This window comes from Pelecanus crispus, chromosome Z (genome assembly GCF_030463565.1).
Source record: "Pelecanus crispus isolate bPelCri1 chromosome Z, bPelCri1.pri, whole genome shotgun sequence".
Classification (NCBI taxonomy): domain Eukaryota; kingdom Metazoa; phylum Chordata; class Aves; order Pelecaniformes; family Pelecanidae; genus Pelecanus; species Pelecanus crispus.
Window position 1 is genome coordinate 815,893 of NC_134676.1, and position 17,941 is coordinate 833,833.

At 45.0% G+C, this 17,941-nt stretch overlaps 1 protein-coding gene across 3 annotated transcripts; it reads left to right on the forward strand.

The window, feature by feature from the left end:
- Window positions 1–1,477: 1,477 nt before the first annotated feature.
- On the forward strand, window positions 1,478–16,980 carry NARS1 (asparaginyl-tRNA synthetase 1). Of its 3 annotated transcripts, none has more exons than XM_075726100.1 (15): window positions 1,478–1,510; window positions 2,490–2,572; window positions 2,784–2,849; window positions 2,957–3,049; window positions 3,485–3,574; window positions 4,828–4,906; window positions 5,908–5,978; window positions 6,256–6,342; window positions 9,821–10,042; window positions 10,441–10,640; window positions 11,097–11,232; window positions 12,276–12,389; window positions 13,969–14,100; window positions 14,719–14,850; window positions 15,486–16,980. In XM_075726100.1, exons 1-15 carry the CDS (start codon window positions 1,507–1,509, stop codon window positions 15,615–15,617), a joined length of 1,641 nt encoding a protein of 546 aa, XP_075582215.1. In that variant the 5' UTR covers window positions 1,478–1,506; the 3' UTR covers window positions 15,618–16,980. The 3 variants fall into 3 exon arrangements, with proteins under 3 accessions (XP_075582215.1, XP_075582217.1, XP_075582216.1); XM_075726102.1 differs by lacking the exon at window positions 1,478–1,510 and adding an exon at window positions 1,949–1,964; XM_075726101.1 differs by lacking the exons at window positions 1,478–1,510; window positions 2,490–2,572; window positions 2,784–2,849; window positions 2,957–3,049 and having other exon boundaries at window positions 3,510–3,572.
- The last annotated feature ends 961 nt before the right edge of the window (window positions 16,981–17,941 follow it).

The window sequence follows — 17,941 nt, forward strand, 5'->3', positions numbered from 1 at the left end:
TAAAATATTAAATATGTAAATTGAGGTGGGTATATTCCTTTTATTTCTAATCAGACTTACTGAAGACAAACATTTGTTGTAGGCAATGATTGTTCGGCTTCGAATGGTCACGAAAGGCAAAGCTGCTTTAGCTAAGGTTTGATTGTTTGAAGGGTGACAAAAAAGTTAAGGAAAAGTAGATGGGAAGGGAGCTTGACAGCTAGCAGGCCGTGAGCCTACTGCAGTGTTCCTCCCCCAGTGAGAAAATGTTCCTGCTGTTACGGCCCACGTAGGCAATCGCAGACTTCGCTCTGTTAAGAGACTGTTTTATCAAGGTAGTTTTATTACTTGGACAAAAAGACAGGGTATCCAATACAGAACCGCGAAGACCAACTTCATTTTGAACCATGCTTTCCGAAGTCTCAAATGAAGAGAAGATGAAAGGAAGATTTCAAGTTGCTAGGTGAAAACTGGTACGGCTCAGGACAGCTTTTCTTATCGTCTCTGTGCCGCTGAAGGCCTTCCAGCAGTTGTCGGAGCCAGCGCTCCCTTCGGGTGCCGCTCGCCCCCGCGCTCGGCCTGACGCTGCCTGAGCAAGGGCTGTACCCGGGCCCGCGCGCCCCAGAGGCAGGCGGGAAGGAGCGGGGGCCGCGACGGCGCCCACGACACTTTGGGACCGGTTGGCCTGCGAAGTGGAGGCCCCCGTTGCTGGGACCAGCCAGCAGGCCAGCGGCCGTGTCCCGGGGGATCGCGGGTGCGATCCGCGCCGTGAGCCGGGATTTTCCGGCAGAACAGACAATGGGATTAACCACGGCGTGAGCGGCCGCGCCCGCCGCGGGCTCGTACCCAGGCCCCTGCGCCTCCCACCACGCATGGTGCAATCATTATGGGCTCAATTATGGGCTCAAGCTGCGCCAGGGGAGGTTTGGATTGGGTATGAGGAAAAATTTCTTCATGGAAAGGGCGGTCAGGCATTGGAAGAGGCTGCCCAGAGGGGGGGGGGAGAGTCCCCATCCCTGGAGGGGTTCAAAAAACGGGCAGAGGTGGCACTTGGGGACATGGTTCAGTGGGCATGGGGGTGTTGGGTCGATGGTTGGGCTGAGGATCTGAGAGCTCCTTTCCAACCTCAGGGATTCCCGCTTCCACTTTGATTAAAAATAGTCCAGCCCCCAAGGCAGGAAACATGGAATTGCTACTCTGCCCTTGACTGGTTTAGTGTGGACTTGGCAGTGTAGGTTAATGGTTGGACTGGGTGAGCTTAAAGGGCTTTTCCAACCGAAACGATTCGATGATTTCTGTGATCACTGCGTCAGCGTTCCCGTCACGTAGGCGCGAGCTCCCGCCTGACGACGCGCGGGGGGCGGGGCCCCGCTCGGGGCCCGGCAGGGGCGGGGCGGCTGATGCAAGGCGGCGGCGGGTTGGCTCAGGGCGGCGGAAGCGCGGTGACGGCACTTCCGGCGGAGGGGTGCGGCAGTGCGGGCAGCGGCCGTGGCGGGAGAGGTGCTGGAGAGGACGGCGGCGGTCGCCATGGGTGAGGCCTGGGGGCGGCGGCGGCCGCTGCGGGGCCCTGGGCCTGCCCTGCCCTGGGCCTGCCCCGCCCCGGCGGGGCGGCGAGGCGAGGCGAGGCGAGGCGCGGCGCGGCGAGGCGCGGCGCGGCGCGGTGGGGCTGGCCCCGGCCGCGCCCCCCCGCCGCAGGCAGAAGATGGCGGCAGCGGCGGGCGGCCGCCGGTGCCGGCTGGAGGGAGGGGAGCGTGCTCGTCCCGGGGGCGCCGGCTTCAGGGCGGCAAGGAGAGGAGCGGCGGGAGGGGCGGGGACGCGCCCTGGCAGCCCCGGGGCATGGCCGGCCTCGGCGCGGCACGGGGCGGCTGGAGCGCGGCACGGGAGCGCCGCGGGGGAGGGGGCCGCCGCCATGGCCGGGCCCGGTCCGGTCCCTGGGAGCTGAAGCGAAGCGCGTCCGCCGGAGGGAAGGGGCTGGCGTTTGAGCGGTGCGCCAGCGGGCCGGGGTACCCGGGCGGGGAACGGCGGGGGGGCTGGGGGGTCCCGGGGCGCAGGGACCGCGGGCTCGGGCGTTACCTTCGGCCCCGGCCCGGGCAAAAAGGAGGAAGCGTGCTTGTACCTTTACCGTGTGATTCATCTCTTGGCTACGAGCGAGCTAAACCTTGTCCTGAACCCTGGCTTTGCTCAACTGTCTCCCTGCTTGCTTAGAAACAGTTATTTCTGTACGTGGCTGCTCCCTCTTTGGTTCCTGATCTGCAGTCAGTGACTTTCAGGAGTTCAGTATCTTGGGAGTCTGTAAGATTTTAGCATAACATATGGCATGGGTTGATTTTTAGAATGAGAAAAATAATCGTTACCCTGTGTGACCAGCTGGTTGGTTTTGAAGGTTTATTGCCGCTGATAACCATGAAAACTTTTTATCGTTGTGTGTGTGTCTAGTTTCTTCCTGAACATTTCCATAGCTGATAATTTTTTTTTTTTGAGTAATTGCCTGTATTTGTCACGTATTACAGAAGAGCTGTATGTTTCTGAACGAGAAGGCAACGATTCCACTGGTGATGGGACACAAAAGAAGCCATTCAAGACCGTTTTAAAGGTAACTGTGGAAAACGCCTGCTGTTTGCTTTGAAGAGTGTGAACTGTGCTTTAGGCCAAGTGATTGGCCTTGCATTTCTAAATGTGAGTTTTATACCAGTTTTTGCGACTCTGACCAGAAGGATCTGAAGCAGGATGTCTGCTCAGTCTCTTTAAGGGTGACTTGAGTTCACTCGCAGTGCTATTGATTCTGCTGTTTTCTGCCCTTTTAGGCTTTGATGACAGCAGGAAAGGAACCGTTTCCTACTATTTATGTGGATTCACAAAAAGAAAATGAGGTGCTGTAACATTGGAGCTTCCCAGTAGAAATTACTTTAATGCTTCTTTGTGTAAAGGGACACAAATGTAATCTTTTCTCTTCTGCTCTCTCCTTGGATTGATTTAGAGATGGGCCGTTATTTCAAAGTCACAGATGAAAAATGTCAAAAAACTGTGGCACAGGGAACAAATGAAGAATGATGCCAAGGAGAAGAAGGAGGTAGGTTACAGATGATGCCAAGTTGGAGGAAGTATACCACCTTTCTTCTCCAAAAACATTGAACAGCATTGCTGTCATTCCCATCCCTCCCAAAAAGCTCCAGTTTATTCTTCATCTGTGTCATTGTTCTACACATACGTTATTTACAACTTGTCTTTCTTTAGATTAGGACAAGCCCATGGCTGAAACTGGGTGAGGTCTGAATAATCACAATCTCTTGCCTTTAGACTTTCTGGAAAAAATGTAAAACGCATCTGTGCATTGTTTCTCATCCTGGTCTTGAATTAGGGCAGGTTTAGGTCTCAGCAGGGTAACATCAAGGCTTTTTATGACATATGTGTTTGTAAGCGTACATTATAGTCTCCAGTGATTGTAATCTTCCAAAGCCTGGTTACAGCTATTTAACACTTCCCCACCCCCCCCACCCCAAACCAGGCAGAAGATCTCTTGAGGAGAGAGAAGAACCTGGAGGAAGCTAAGAAGGTTATCATCAAGAATGATCCTAGTCTTCCAGAGCCAAAATGTGTGAGTACGATCCAGTGGGCTTGATATGTGGCCTGTGTTAGAGCGTCTTGTCTGCACAAAGGTTGAGTCTGTCTCTGCTCTGTGGCTCTGGAAGCTGTTGGAGGCCACTGTCTTCTTGCTGTCCATAAATGTAACTTTGTTTTCTGCTTATTTGTGTCCTCTAGTATATAGACTTTTGCTTTCTCATGCACTTGATGGATATCTAAACTTTCTTAGTTCACATGTCAGGCTTCTCTGTGTCTGTGTTCGTCTACTGGTGGAGACCATATTTCTGTTTGAAAAAGTTCATTAGGTTTGCTTTGTTTGATTATTGTAGTGGTGGAGAGTGGAGGAACAGTGCTGGTTAGAGGATGTAATTTAAGTCACCCATTGGCTATTTGTAGAGTCCTGCTGGCTTTGGTGCAGTCCCTAGCTGAGTAAGCAGGTATTACGCATGCTGCTCCGTGATGGGTTTTTGTATACACCCTGTGTAGAAGGGCTTTCTACATACATGTGTAGAAAATGGTTTTGATTGGAGCCCTGCGCTTTCATGGCTGCTCTTTGGGAAAGGGGCAGCCGGGCCCGGCTGTGCTGAAATCGCAGTCTCTTCTATGCTGGTGCGCTGTAGTGCTTCCTGACTGCCTGAGGTGTGATCCGTTCGGAAGGCACCTGCGGGGTTAGCTGTTCTGTCTGCAGCAGTGTCAGTACCTCAGCTACGTGTCTAGAGGTACCTGTGTCAGATCCAGGTCCTCTGCTGCTTCGACTGCTAACTGAACGGAACTCATCTATCGAATGTCTGTAGAAATTAATCCAGAGTGCCAGGAAATGGTGTCCTGTCCAAGTCTTGCAGTGATTTAATGCAGCTTGGATTTCCAGTAGTACCCAAGTACTCTAGTCTTAAGGTGTGAGCTGTTAGGTGTTTGCACTTCCCCTTTTGGTGAAATGCAAAGTGAGCTTTAAAAGCTGTTACAGTCCTTAGTTTCTATGTGGCAAAGTAAGCCTGCTAAATAGAAAGGACGCAATATGAAGCCTGGGAATGCTGTCCGAACATGCTGCCTGTCCTGGCTAAAATACTCTTTCCTGACTAAACAGCTGTTCAGTATTGACAGCTGTGCTTATACCCTGGCTGGAACTTCGCTTCCAGTGCTGCTGGGAGGAGCCATTTTGGGGAGGGAGATGTCTCATACACTTGTACTCTAAGTCATTATGTGGCAAATGCCATCTAAATGGTGAATGATTTCTCTGTTTGATTGCTTTTATTCCCTACTTTACAGGTAAAGATTGATGCTCTGGAGGCTTACAGAGGTCAGAGAGTGAAGATTTTTGGCTGGATTCACAGATTACGGAGGCAAGGTAAACCACAAACATTTAGAAGTTACTGAACCTGTGCGAGAGATGGCACAAATTCAGTACCCTTCAAAATTTGGACACTTAAAATCAATCAGACAGCTCCTATTCTTAAATTTTTAAACTGTCAGGTGTCCTCTTTGGTTTATCACAGTGGTTGCTACAACACTGAAAATTCTGCATGATGTATGAGCATATAGACATTTCTTAGTTGAAATCTTGTGGGATTTTCAGTTTGGAGGCCAGTCCTGCAGAATTTCCTCAAAAGATTTGTTTTGTGTTGAACTAATCACACAAACTGAGGAGTTAACTAGCATCTGCTCATAGTGAAACAGGCAAATTGGAATTTTAAAGTGATGTAAAGTAGCATAACTTCTTTTAAAATAAGTTTGGCAAGTAATACTTGCTATCAAAATGATTGGTATTCTGATTAGCAAGGTGGCGTTGGTCGGGGCATGGAAGTGTATGGTGGAGGTGGTTCCGACTCCACAGGTATTTGTTCAAATGATCACTGAAGGGCTTGACTAAGTGGTTGTGGATCTGGGTATCATGAGCACTTTCTAGCAAGTTATTTTTGTAATTATTTTTGTGAAGAGGTGAGTGACCAGGGTGATGTTGCTTTATCTGTGTTAGGCGTGCCTTGGGCCTGTGCATTCAGCATTTCTGCAAACAGACTTGTAGTCCCTTGGGACCAGAGGGACATTTGAAGTCATGGCGTGGCGGTGCAATCCCTGTTGAGTCTGGAGCAGGCTTTGGTCTTGATGCCTGTTGAAACTTATTTTAACTCGTTATACAAAATACAGCTCTGTGAAAGGCTTCTGTAACTGCTAATGATTCAGTGCTTACATGGAGCATCTTTGGTTTTAAAAATAGAAAAATGTGATCACAGTCTTTCTGTAATAATCTGCACATCAGTGATTAATGTGTCTTGGGAGTGGGTCTGTTCAAATGGATCGGTGAATAAAGCTAAGGCTCTCTTTTTTTTTTTTTTTTTTCTTTTTAACTAGGAAAAAATTTGATGTTCATTGTTTTGAGAGATGGCACAGGTTTTCTTCAGTGTGTCCTTTCAGATGAACTGGTGAGTTGTGATGATTTCATTCTGTTCTGTCATTAAATAAGTGAAGTGCTCATACGTCTTTTTTTTTATATAGACAATTGGAAGTTCTCCTAAACCTACTGATGAAGTTGTATTATTGTTAAATTGTATCTCTTACCACTGGAGTTTTATTGTCAATGTGAGAACTATTTAGAAGTGACTGTGCGTTAATCTTGTCAGTGACTCAAATAGATGTCGTAGGAAAACTAAAGATAAAAAATTGCCTTAACTATGCCTTTGTCTCTTTTCCTCTCTGTAGTGTCAGTGTTACAACGGGCTAATTCTCTCTACGGAGAGCAGTGTTGCAGTGTATGGCATGCTGAACCTTGTTCCTGAAGGCAAGCAGGTACGGGAGTTAGCGTGTTTGGGTTCTCCTCCTCTTTAACAGTTGCTGTGGTTTAACCCCAGCTGGCAACTAAGCTCCACGCAGCCACTCCCTCACTTCTGCCGGTGGGATGGGGGAGAGAATCAGAAGGTTGAAAGTGAGAAAACTCGTGGGTTGAGATAAAGACAGTTTAATAGGCAAAGCAAAAGCCACGCACACAAGCAAAGCAAACCAAGGAATTCATTCACTGCTTCCCATGGGCAGGCGGGTGCTCAGCCATCTCCAGGACAGCAGGGCTCCATTGCACGTAACGGTGCCTTGGGAAGACAAACGCCATCACTCCGAATGTCCTCCCCCTCCTTCTTCCCCCAGCTCTATATGCTGAGCACGATGCCATATGGTATGGAATATCCCTTGGGTAGGTTGGGCTCAGCTGTCCCGGCTGTGTCCCCTCCCAGCTTCTTGTGCCCCTCAGCCTGCTCGCTGCTGGGGTGGGGTGAGCAGCAGAAAAGGCCTTAGCCCCGTACTTGCTGCTGTGAAGAAAATTAATTCTACTCCAGCCAAAACCAGCACAACAGTTTATCATTTTCCTGATGGAAGTAGAAGCAGAGGTGGAAATAATTATTAGGTGTTTTTGGTGGGATTTGGTTTAGAGAAAAAAAACATCCCAAAGCTGTCACCCACAATTCAGTGTGCGACAGGTGACCTATGTGACTGTTCTACTTCTGCCTGAAGCAGTTTGCTACTGATAGGTCCCATAGATGTTTCCTAGAATATAATAGTGGAATATTATGTTAAATAAACAACATAGCTTTATTTTCCCTAACAAGAGGCTTATTCAGTTTTTATTTCTGAGGCTAAGAATTTGGGGTTAGTTCTCTGCTTTTACTGGGATGGGTTTGTAGGCTCTTCACCATGTTGTCTTTGTCCTCCAACACTTGGCAGGTGTATGAACTAGGCACTTTACTATAACTTGTTTTGTAAAACTTTGTTTATGATGGTGGTCCCAGACTTATGGATTGGGCAGGTGTGATTTTAGGTCTCAAAATATGATGCTGTTTATGCCTTGTGCCTTTCTCATTCCAGTCTAGATCTGCAAACTGTTACTGTTTTGGAAGATTGTTTGTATCTGGAGTTAGGGCTAAAGCCATGTTAAACAGCTGTGCATGAAGGATGGCCCATAAAAAGGATGCAGACTGAAGGCAGGAGAGAAGCAAGTTGTGTCTGTGTTGCAAAGCTTAACTTGTAAAGCAGAAACAGCAAGCAAGCTCAGGCTGCGCTTGTTCTATTAAATCTTAAGTCGTCCTTTTAAGACATGAGCTCTTGATAGCTGCTTATAGTAACCGTCTTTTTTTCTGAAGGAAAAAGCAAAGCAGTAATGTTGAGATTTAGAGGACAGGTGTATGTTTAATCTTGCTAGCCTGTAAGCTTACCTCTTCTTTTAGATATATATTCAAAATTGTCATCCGCTCTTGCAGTAAGAGTTGTTCTTTTGTGTGGATTGGCAATCTATAGTCTCTTGTCTGGTCTTTTGAGTAAGTGTACTAACTCTAGTAAGATAACAGGGAGAAGAAACATGGGGGGGGCGGGAATCACACTTTGGAGTGTTATATTCCTTCAAACAATGTTTCCAAGATGTATTAGACAATATTTGAGCGAAGTAGTCCCTTGCTGTGGCTGCCTGTAGTGTGTAAAATAAGGTCAAAGTGTTAACCTTTTGTGGTGCTTTGTAGATAATTAAATTTTCTTGTAAGCCATGTACTGTCGGCCATTACTGGCATGTTTTGCAAATGAAATTTGGATAGGATTAATTGTTCTAGTTGTCCCTGCCGCTCTGGTCCTATCCCCAAGAGATCGACCTAAGGTTAGAGAGCCAAGCTCAGTTAAATGGGAATCCACTCCCTGCTGTGTTTGCCGATCAGAAGTTAGCAAGATTTCCTTTCTGTCATAGCTTACACTACTGGGACTTCTGAAAATAAGTGCAACCAAACAGGGATCACTTGTTTAAACAACTTTATGAAGTTTGGTAATCATAAGTAACTCGTGGTATGTTACTGCTCGTAATTTTTTTTGGACGTTGAAAACACTTCATGTTTTCATGTCTCGTCAGAATAATACAATGCTTTTAGTGAACAAAACCATCAGATTTGTAAAAATCTGTTGATTAGGCTTTGAAAATCTGCATTTATACCCTGAAAATACTGTGAATGAAAAAACCAACCTTTTAGGGGACAGAAGCCTACTGTGACCCACGCGGGGGAGCTGGTGAGCCCAGAAATGAGAGGCCTGTTCCATAGCCTGGGCAGCCGGAGAGGGCTGAGCCCTGGCGCAGGGAACGCTGCTTGCTGCGTGGCAGCAAACAGGACAGGGGAGATGAGCCAGCATGAAACTTGCGATTTGCACATTGTGGTGAGATGCTGCCTGGTGTAGGGAGATTGCTCGGGTGTCTCTGACAGACAAGCTCAAAAGTAGCCATAGTGAGCTAGTTCTTCCCCTGTCATGATCTAAGCAACTTTTTTCAACTTTTTTGAAGTTTGCCATCCGGTAGGAGAATGTGGCTCAGGTAGTAAAAAGAACAAAATACCTTGAATGTCATGCTTCAGTCTTGGGTCTGCATTTTCTCCTAATAGAATCATAGAATAGTTTGAGTTGGAAGGGACCTTTAAAGGTCATCTAGTCCAACCTCCCTGCAGTGAGCAGGCCCATCTTCAACTAGATCAGGTTGCAGATAGATGGGAGGGCTCTTCACTCAGTGTGTGTGTAGTGTTCTTAAGGCAGACAGAAAGGTTCTTTGTGCCAGCGTGTTGTGTTGTAGCACCATACAAACTACTATGAAGAAAACTAACTCTATCCCAGCCAAAACTAGTACACAGTGTAAGTTACCACAGAATGGTTTTGGTTAGGAGGAACGTCTGAAGGTCATCTGGTCCACCCTCTTCTTGAAAAAGATCTAATGTGAGGTCAGGCTGCCAAGGGTCTTGTTCAGATGTGTTCTGAATGTCTCCAAGGATGGAGACTGCAGTCTGGCTTGGTCTGTGCTCCAGCATTTCACCACCCTGTGAAGAATTTTTTTCTTTATTGCCAACTGAAATCTCCCTTGCTGCACCTTGAGACGTTTGTCCTTTTGTTGGACACATCCAAGAGAGTCTGGCTCCATCTCCTCTATAACCACCCATTAAATAGTTGAAGATAGCAAGTAGTTTCCCCCTGCTTAGCTTTCTGTTCTTCTAGCTGAATAAACCCAGATATACTTAAACTGAATGTATCTGGAAGCTGCTCATTATCTGCCTGTAGTACTCAATCCCATTCTGAGAGACTCATGGTGGGTTACAAATGGCACTTCCAAGCATGGTATGACTGAGTTACAAAGCAGTCACTTTGAAAATACTGCAGTAATTTTGTTTAAACTGGATTAACATCTCTGCCATGATGCCAGATGGTGACATCCAAGGGGCAAAAAGTGGACTGGTGAAATTTTTGTTTCTCTTCAAATTGGCAGGCTCCAGGAGGCCACGAGCTGAACTGTGATTACTGGGAGCTTATTGGTCTGGCCCCAGCAGGAGGGGCTGACAACCTACTCAATGAGGATTCGGAGGTTGATGTGCAACTTAACAACAGGCATATGATGATTCGAGGCGAGAATATGTCCAAAATCTTCAAGGTGCGCTCCATGGTGGTACAGGCCTTCAGGGATCATTTCTTTGCCAATGGATATTATGAAGTAAGTATATTTTCCTTTGTCAGCAAACGACTGCTTTCATGTCCTGACCTCAGGGCTATCTTTTTCCTGGAAAAACTGTGTAGACTTTCTAATTGACGTGAAAGAGGCAAAAGAACAACTGTTTGTTAGGAAACTACTATTATTTGATTGCTTTCACAGACATAGATCTCAAAGGTGTGTAGACACTTCTGAGGCATGTGTTACGGGGTGATTCACAAACAGCCTGCGTACCTCTCTTTAGGGTGCTGAAGGGTATTAGACTGAAGTACTCGTATGCATGCATACCAAAGCTCTGTTGATGGTGTTCTGGGAGAGTGTGCCTTACATCACTGCTCTTACGTGTTGTCATCATTGTCCTTAATTCTTCACTCAGCTAATGACAGTCACGTTCTTTACAGGTCACACCACCGACTTTAGTCCAGACACAGGTGGAAGGAGGCTCAACCCTATTCAAACTGGATTATTTTGGTGAAGAGGCATACTTAACACAATCGTCCCAGCTCTATCTGGAGACCTGCATTCCAGCGCTAGGAGATGTTTTCTGTGTTGCTCAGTCATACAGAGCTGAGCAATCCAGGACCCGCAGACACTTGGCAGAGTATGGAGAGAGTCTACGCCTTTGTTACTTATATATAAGTGAATTTATAAAGCAGGGGAGTAGCAGACAGTTGGGTGACGTAACGTACAGCGAGCAGACGGCATAATGCTAATGCAGAAGGACTGATCAAAAGTATATTTGGGGGTAGTGCCTTGTCTCAGTGAATGCCCAGCTGGTCATAATACATTGACATTTAGCAAAGGAGGATCTGGGTGAAACAAAGCTGATGCATTTTTAGGAAGCTTCGTCTTTTTAGAAAATACAGTTCATACTGTTGTCTTCCTTGCTTTTTTTTATGGCTTTATTTCCTTTACAGTGTAGAAGTGGGAGAACCAAAAAAGGGGACAAAAGTGTGTGTTCTTGGGTTGGGGTTTTTTTTTCTCATTAGACTTTTTTTCATAGCTAAAGATTTGTTGCTTGCGTGTGGTTTTGTAATGGTGTGACTTCGTGTTTCAGGTATACTCACATTGAAGCTGAATGTCCTTTCATAACTTTTGAAGATTTATTGGACCGTCTGGAGAGCTTGGTTTGTGATGTAGTAGACAGAATCTTGAAGTCACCTGCATCAAGCTTACTGTATGACCTAAACCCGGTAGGCAGCAATGTGGAACAGTCATGAATAGCCAAGAAAATATGATCTTTAGGCTTTCCTGATCAGCGTGTTCATCTGGGGAAGGCAGGGCATGGTGATGAACTCTGCCTGCTTCTTATTAATAAGAAAAATATTAAATAACGTCAAAGGCATGAAAATGCTGCAAGCTTGGTAATGACTATTCCTGAAGCGGGGGACTGTGGGGAAAGAAGTTCCCTGCTAGCAAGTTCCAGGAGCCAGCAATGTGCTGGGATTTATTGCAATGTGTACTGTACCAGTGGAATAAAAACCTCTATCCCAGAGCTCGTAATATTGATCGGCTGGTACTTGCAGATTGAGCACAAGGGAGCAATGAAACAACTGGTGTTTTACTTCCTACCCTGGAATGTTGAGCTCTGTAAAGCTGTTTTCATTTGTTAGAGACCCTTTGTCTTCTGTTACCTTTGCAAAGAAGATGGCTTTAAGAGACTGCTAACTTTATCTCTATCACTAGCTTTGCTCTCAGAGCGCATACGAGCTCAGTCATCCCTGTTATTTTGACCGATTTTCCTGATAAACACTGGGAGGTTTGGTTTTAAATTTGGGCTGCGACAGGGGGCAGGAGGTAGGAAATAGCAGAAGCACAACCTGCCTCACAGAGGTGGGTGCTGGAGCTGTTCTGTGCACAGGGAAGCAAAAATGTTCTTTTGTGGCCTTGCACATGGAACCTCTGCTAACGGCTCAGTTTGAAACGCCTACATGTGCAGTGAATTCATACGGAAAAGGAAGCAGCTTTGAAAATACTTCTCTCCTGCCATCTTCTTCGCCATCTGTTCTGTGAGCCTTACTGGGCTTGGAAGATGGTTGTGTTTGGTTCTAGCTTCTCGGTGCTGAGCTTGATTTTTTTTTTTTTTTTTTTTTTAAGTAATTTGTTGATGTGTGAGCTGGAAAGAGTAATGTGTATGCCTTGAGTCTGGAAGTGGACTTGCTGATGATCGACTAGAATAGTAGTATTCTTTAAAAATGGTACTCTTAAAACTGTCTTTATCTACTCTTACTTACAGGGCTTCCAGCCCCCTAAACGTCCTTTCCGGCGCATGAACTATACTGAAGCCATTGAGTGGTTAAAGGAACATGATGTGAAGAAGGAAGATGGCACGTACTATGAGTTTGGGGAAGTAAGTCTTTGTGAGGCTCTTTGGGAATAAACCAAACAAAATCCCACAGCCCTGCGCTAAGGGTGTATAAGCCCCTTGAAGAATAGCGTGTTTTGACCATGATGCTCTTGGGCTTACTGTTGCTGTGTGAATCTCTTGTGTTTTGTTTGGAATGATACCGATAAGGACTGAAATTCTAGTCTCGTTTAAGTTAAAGGGAGTTTTGCTGTAAACTTTAGTGAGGCCTGGATTTTTGTCTGAACTGTGCTAGGAGGTGTAGTGACGTGTTGGGGAGTGCAAGCATGGGTTGGGTTTTCCCATAATGTCTTTGAACATTGGAACCAAAATCTGTGTTGTCGTCTGTCCATCAGTTGTTCCTGTCTCACTCTTCTCCAACATGTAAGACAAAATTATCTGAAGGAGCTCAAGAGACTTGGTGTAGCCATAGTCATCGAAGGATTTAAGAGAAGTGAGATTTTTAGGAGGAGAGCATACAATTGTTTAACTTCAAAGTCTACACGGTGTATTCTGAGGGAACCTTGGCAGCTCAAAACCAGATGTGTTGTGGGTTTTGCTGTTACTGTTTTTCCCACCTGTATCAAAGATGATAGAGTTGAAGGGAGGGAGAGGCCTTCAAACTGCCCTGAACTTAAAGTTCCAGAGGGAAATAAGGATTCTTGCCTCCTCTCCCCCATTGCAGGCTGACACTTGCTTTGTGAGCTGCCCTTGCACAAGGCCCATGTTGCTTGCGCTTCCCTTGCTGTGCGTGCTATAGTAGGCTCCTTTCTGCCCCCCTTCCGCAGCAGTCAGTGCTGTAGCAGTGTTCAGTTGGGTTAAAACATGTAACAGGTGTGGCTGGTTTTTACTATTAGAGAAAAAAATCAGATCTTCTGACTGTCTCAGAATCTAAGAAAAATGTGATACCATTGGCTGAATAAAAGTTCAAATTAAACCTTTTGGTGATAGAGTTTTCCGACTAAACAAAATGTGTTCATTCAGTAAGCCATGATGACATTGTCCCTGATGTTCCCTGTCTGCCAACGTAACTGTGGTGTCATCCTTCACTTCTCCCCAGTTTTTAAGCAATAAAAGTGCTGAACTGATCAAAATGAAACTTCTGCTAGGTGTTTTTTACAGTTTATCAAATTTCAGCCAGAAACCTTCGATAAAAACCAAATAACCTCGTCTATGTAATTGATCAGTTGAGGTTTTTAAAAAACAGGCCATATACGTAACAAGGAAACACTTAAACTTCTTAGTCTTAAGGTTTGTGGAAAACGGTATTGGGGAGGAAGCAGATCAGGCTCTTCTGTGTTTACTAGATGTTTGCAAAGTCTGCATTTCAGGTTTTCCTCAGTTTTCTGTCTGAAACATTGGGAAGGCTTGGATTTTAATAAAACAGATATCCCCCCACCATATGTTTTTATATATAAATATAACTTCTTCTAAGATAAGTTTGTTTTAAAAATTTAGGTACATTAGGACGAATGTGTGGATACGTGTGGTCTGAAACTGTCTGTTTCATGCCTGATGCATGTGGTACTCAAGGTATTGGAGGGGTTTTGGTTTTAAATATTAATAAAGCCTTCTTTAACCTTAGGATATTCCTGAAGCTCCTGAGAGATTGATGACGGACACCATTAACGAGCCAATCTTGTTGTGCCGATTTCCTGCAGAGATAAAGTCTTTCTATATGCAGCGCTGTCATGATGATTCCCGACTTACTGAATCTGTAAGTTGGTATTTCATGTTGTGTCGCAGGCTTCTAAATAGAGTGGGGAATGTCAGCGTGAGTGAGCATAAAATGAATTAAGTACTCCAGGAAAATCTTGGAGAATTCTTACCAGGCTTTTTTGGGGTGTCTTTTGGCGTGGTTTGTTGATCTTGTAGAAATAAATGAAGCAACTCCGAAGTGCTAATGAAATGTCGGTAGATTATATTGAGCATGCTCTTCACTGACCTCGGGTAAGCGCTAGTCTAATGACAGTACTTCTCTGGCTTCTTGGAGGCTGCACTGGCTAAACGCTAGCTGTCTGGCAGCCAGAGGAGTGGTGGTCGCTAGGAGTGCTGCTGGGTGGTGGTTCTGTGGTGGTTTGTGTGTGTTTTTTGTTTGGTTTTTTACAGTTCAGCGTGGTAAGAGTATTAGAGATTAAGTTAGAGCACCTAGTCAGTTAGTTTATTCCATCTATAAATTGGGTCTGGAAGGAATTGCCTGCCTTCCTGTGATGGGGAATTAAAATTACGTGGTGAAATGTGTTATGGAAATACTGTTTTAAGTTTAGGCTATTTTTCCTCCCCCTCCTGCAGACAGCTTAATTGTAATAGTTTGATCTCATGTTGTGTGTTGTAGGTTGATGTGTTGATGCCTAACGTTGGTGAAATTGTTGGAGGCTCTATGCGTATCTGGGACAGCGAGGAGCTACTCGAAGGCTATAAAAGAGAGGGCATTGATCCCACGCCGTACTACTGGTATACTGATCAGGTTTGTAAAACAGATTAGATGTCTTGCTTGTCAGATATGATATTTGATTTTTTTTTTTTTAAACTGGTCTTAAAATGATGCAGTCTAAATTGGAAACATATTTTTGGTGGCCCAAAGTAGATAGTCACTGAACCATTGGCAAAATGCAGTGGGTAACAGTTTCCATTCTGTTAAAATTGCTGCTGCTTGCTGCAGTTGCATGCTGCCCTTACCGGATCACCGTCATTAGACTGCTCTGTGCAGGGGTGTTCCTCTCATAACGTCTTCTGCAGTGTTGGTGAAGCCCTTGCTGTTAGATAAAGAGAGGTTGGTCTTTACCAACTTGAATGGCTAAGCTCTAGCTAGTGTAAGGGGAGGAGAAAAGGAGGGGATTGAAAAAGAATCATTAAGACTTTCACTTTCCTCTTCTAGTCCTTACGCTGCCCCAGGAAACTCGGGACAAGTAAGCACATATATCTTGCCTGAAAAGAGCATAGTCCATTTTCCTCCTCATTCAGAAAATAATCTTGGAAGGGTTTGTTTGGGTGGGTTGTTTTGGTTTTTGGTTTGGTTTGTTTTGGTTTCCTGGTGGTATTACTGCAATTCTAAGTAACAAGAAAATGTTTAGTATCTACTCTCTGATTTTAATTTCACAGAGAAAATATGGTACATGCCCTCATGGTGGATATGGTTTGGGATTAGAACGATTCCTAACCTGGATTCTGAATAGGCACCACATCCGAGATGTCTGTCTCTATCCACGCTTTGTCCAGCGCTGCAAACCTTAGCCATCCTTGTGATAAACTCCTAGAAAATTGAGCAACTGATGCTTGGAAAAGAACGATGCACGCTGCTATACTACAGCCTGTGTGAGAACAAGACTTACCACAACCTGTTGCTAATACAAATACTAATTTACAGTGTGAAAAGGAAAATAAACAAAACCCTTTTTTAAAGCAAAATTACTCTAATTAACTGGAAGAAGCCTTAGAAAAAACATTTAGGTGCATTTATGCTCTCAAGTCAACATAAAACAAAGATCCTGATAAGCTCTCTTTTAAAAGACAAGATACACGTCTGCTTTTAATTTCTGTGACTTAAAAGAAAATATGCTGGGCATTTGATTTTTTGTTGTTGTTGTTAAATTTGCTTTAATTTTAATCTGTTTTGTGGTTTCTTGTTGGAGAAATCAGGAGTTCAAGCTCTTTAAATTGCCAAATACTGACCTCTGAGAATGGTATGAAGAGACATCATGTAAAGAGCTCAACAAAGTGTAAAAATGGGATTAATTATATTAAGCACTGCACTTTTTTAGCTCCTACAGTTTTTAATGGAAGTTCTGTTTGAGTTTATTCACTGGCAAGGTATGTAATATTGAGCACAAAATTCCACTGCAAGAGACATGGGTTGCTTCCCCGCCCCCCCAGTTATTTATGGGTTAGGAATGATGAGGCTGGTGGCGAGGTGGGCTTTGCTGCTCTTCCCTGGTAGCTGTGGGTGAAGCGCTGTAGTGGTCCGTGCACACCCGAGCTATGCTGAATTACAGCAGGAGGGGACGTGTCGGCGGAGCGCTCTCTGTTGGCTCGTGGGCACTGGGGTGTTGGTGGTGCCTTCCAAATTAAGATTCTGCCGTCTGTTTCAAACCAGAAACAACTGGTTGAAGACCCAAAGAAACTGGTAACTTTGAAATACAATTAGATTTCAGCACTGTATGCTGACTGAATCGCTGTCCTCTCTTGATGAATTGTAGTTCAAGCAGGGCTTTCCCAGTTCGTGCTGAAGTGTGTTCTCATAGCAGAGCAGTTCCATGTTTCCTAGCTGGCTCCGTGTTCTCTGTGTGTGCTACTGCATCTGAGCAGGTTCTCTGGCTGTAATCAAGTTATCAAATAGGATTAATTGAATATTTAATGTGTTGGGTCATCTGTATGCCTTTTAGTCATAAGTAAAGCAATTCCTTTTACTAGAGAGAAAAAAAATTGGTACATGCATCGTTTGCTACCTGTACTGAGCCTTGATCTGGATTTGCCATTCGCAGAATTGTTGAGCTGTGCGATACCCATATTTTTGTAATCAATGACTGGTTTTCTTCATCTTGCATGTTACTTGTATAAACTGGTCTAAATCGGCAACCAATAAATTATGGCAACATAAGTTGGTGTGCAGGACAGTAGTTCTTGACCTGTAATGTCTGTTCCTTTCCTTTCCCTTAGCCTTTGTAGCTTACTTGCTTAATATAGTCTGGCCTGGCATAGGCAATATCTATGTGGGCAAAAGCACAGGAAAAGTGAATTTTCAAGTGCAGTAAGCATGTACTCCAGAAAAACGGAACCAGCTTTTTTTTCTGTTTAAACTAAATCCCCATTAATTAACTTCAAGGCAAGGATTTTTATCATTTGGAGAGACCACCTCAGCTACCCAGTTGAAACATCCTGGCGAGAACAAATGAGAAGCGTGGTGCTGAATAATTGGTTGCCAAGGCAGCAGCTCCAGGGGGAGCAGGCCGTGACTTTTGCCGCTTGTAGCTGTGGCTGCCCAAGGTGAGGCCAGGTTTGTAAGCAGAGCTAACGCCTGCCTCGCCAGCTGATAACAGCTGGAAGAAGTGAGGTTATTTCCAGAGCTATTAAACATGGGGATTTAATGTCATGGGGTTTGCTGGGGACTGCTGCGGCATTGCTGTGTGACCTGAGGGGTGCCCCTCCGAAGCAGGGGAGGTGAGTCGAGGCTGCGTGAGGATGAATGAAAGATGCTCGAAGAAATAAGCATTGCTAGCATGGTTTTCTTTCTTAACCACCTCTCTGAATTCACCCTTTTCACCTATTTTCCCAGTCCTTTTGTAGCCACAATAGAAGGAAATCTTGTAATGTCCCTCAGCTCGCTCTTGCATTTGCCCTACTCTGTTTCTGATGGGTTGTTCTTTGAATGTAGAACTTAAAACGATTCTTTTAAATACCTGCAGAAGTATAGGCAACTGTAAATTTCTTGCAGTTGAGAGTATTGTTGCATATGTGTTAAGTACAGAAACTAGAGGAAGAAGAGAGAAGCTAGAGGAAGAGGAGAAAAATTAAGACACTTGACTGCAACAAAATGCTAGCAATTTACTTCTGAACCTACG

Excerpts from the sequence above, each read along its gene's own strand:
- NARS1 (XM_075726100.1), top strand. Across the intron at positions 4,907-5,907 it reads TCACAGATTACGGAGGCAAG|GAAAAAATTTGATGTTCATT; the intron begins GTAAACCACAAA and ends CTTTTTAACTAG. Across the intron at positions 10,043-10,440 it reads TTGCCAATGGATATTATGAA|GTCACACCACCGACTTTAGT; the intron begins GTAAGTATATTT and ends CGTTCTTTACAG.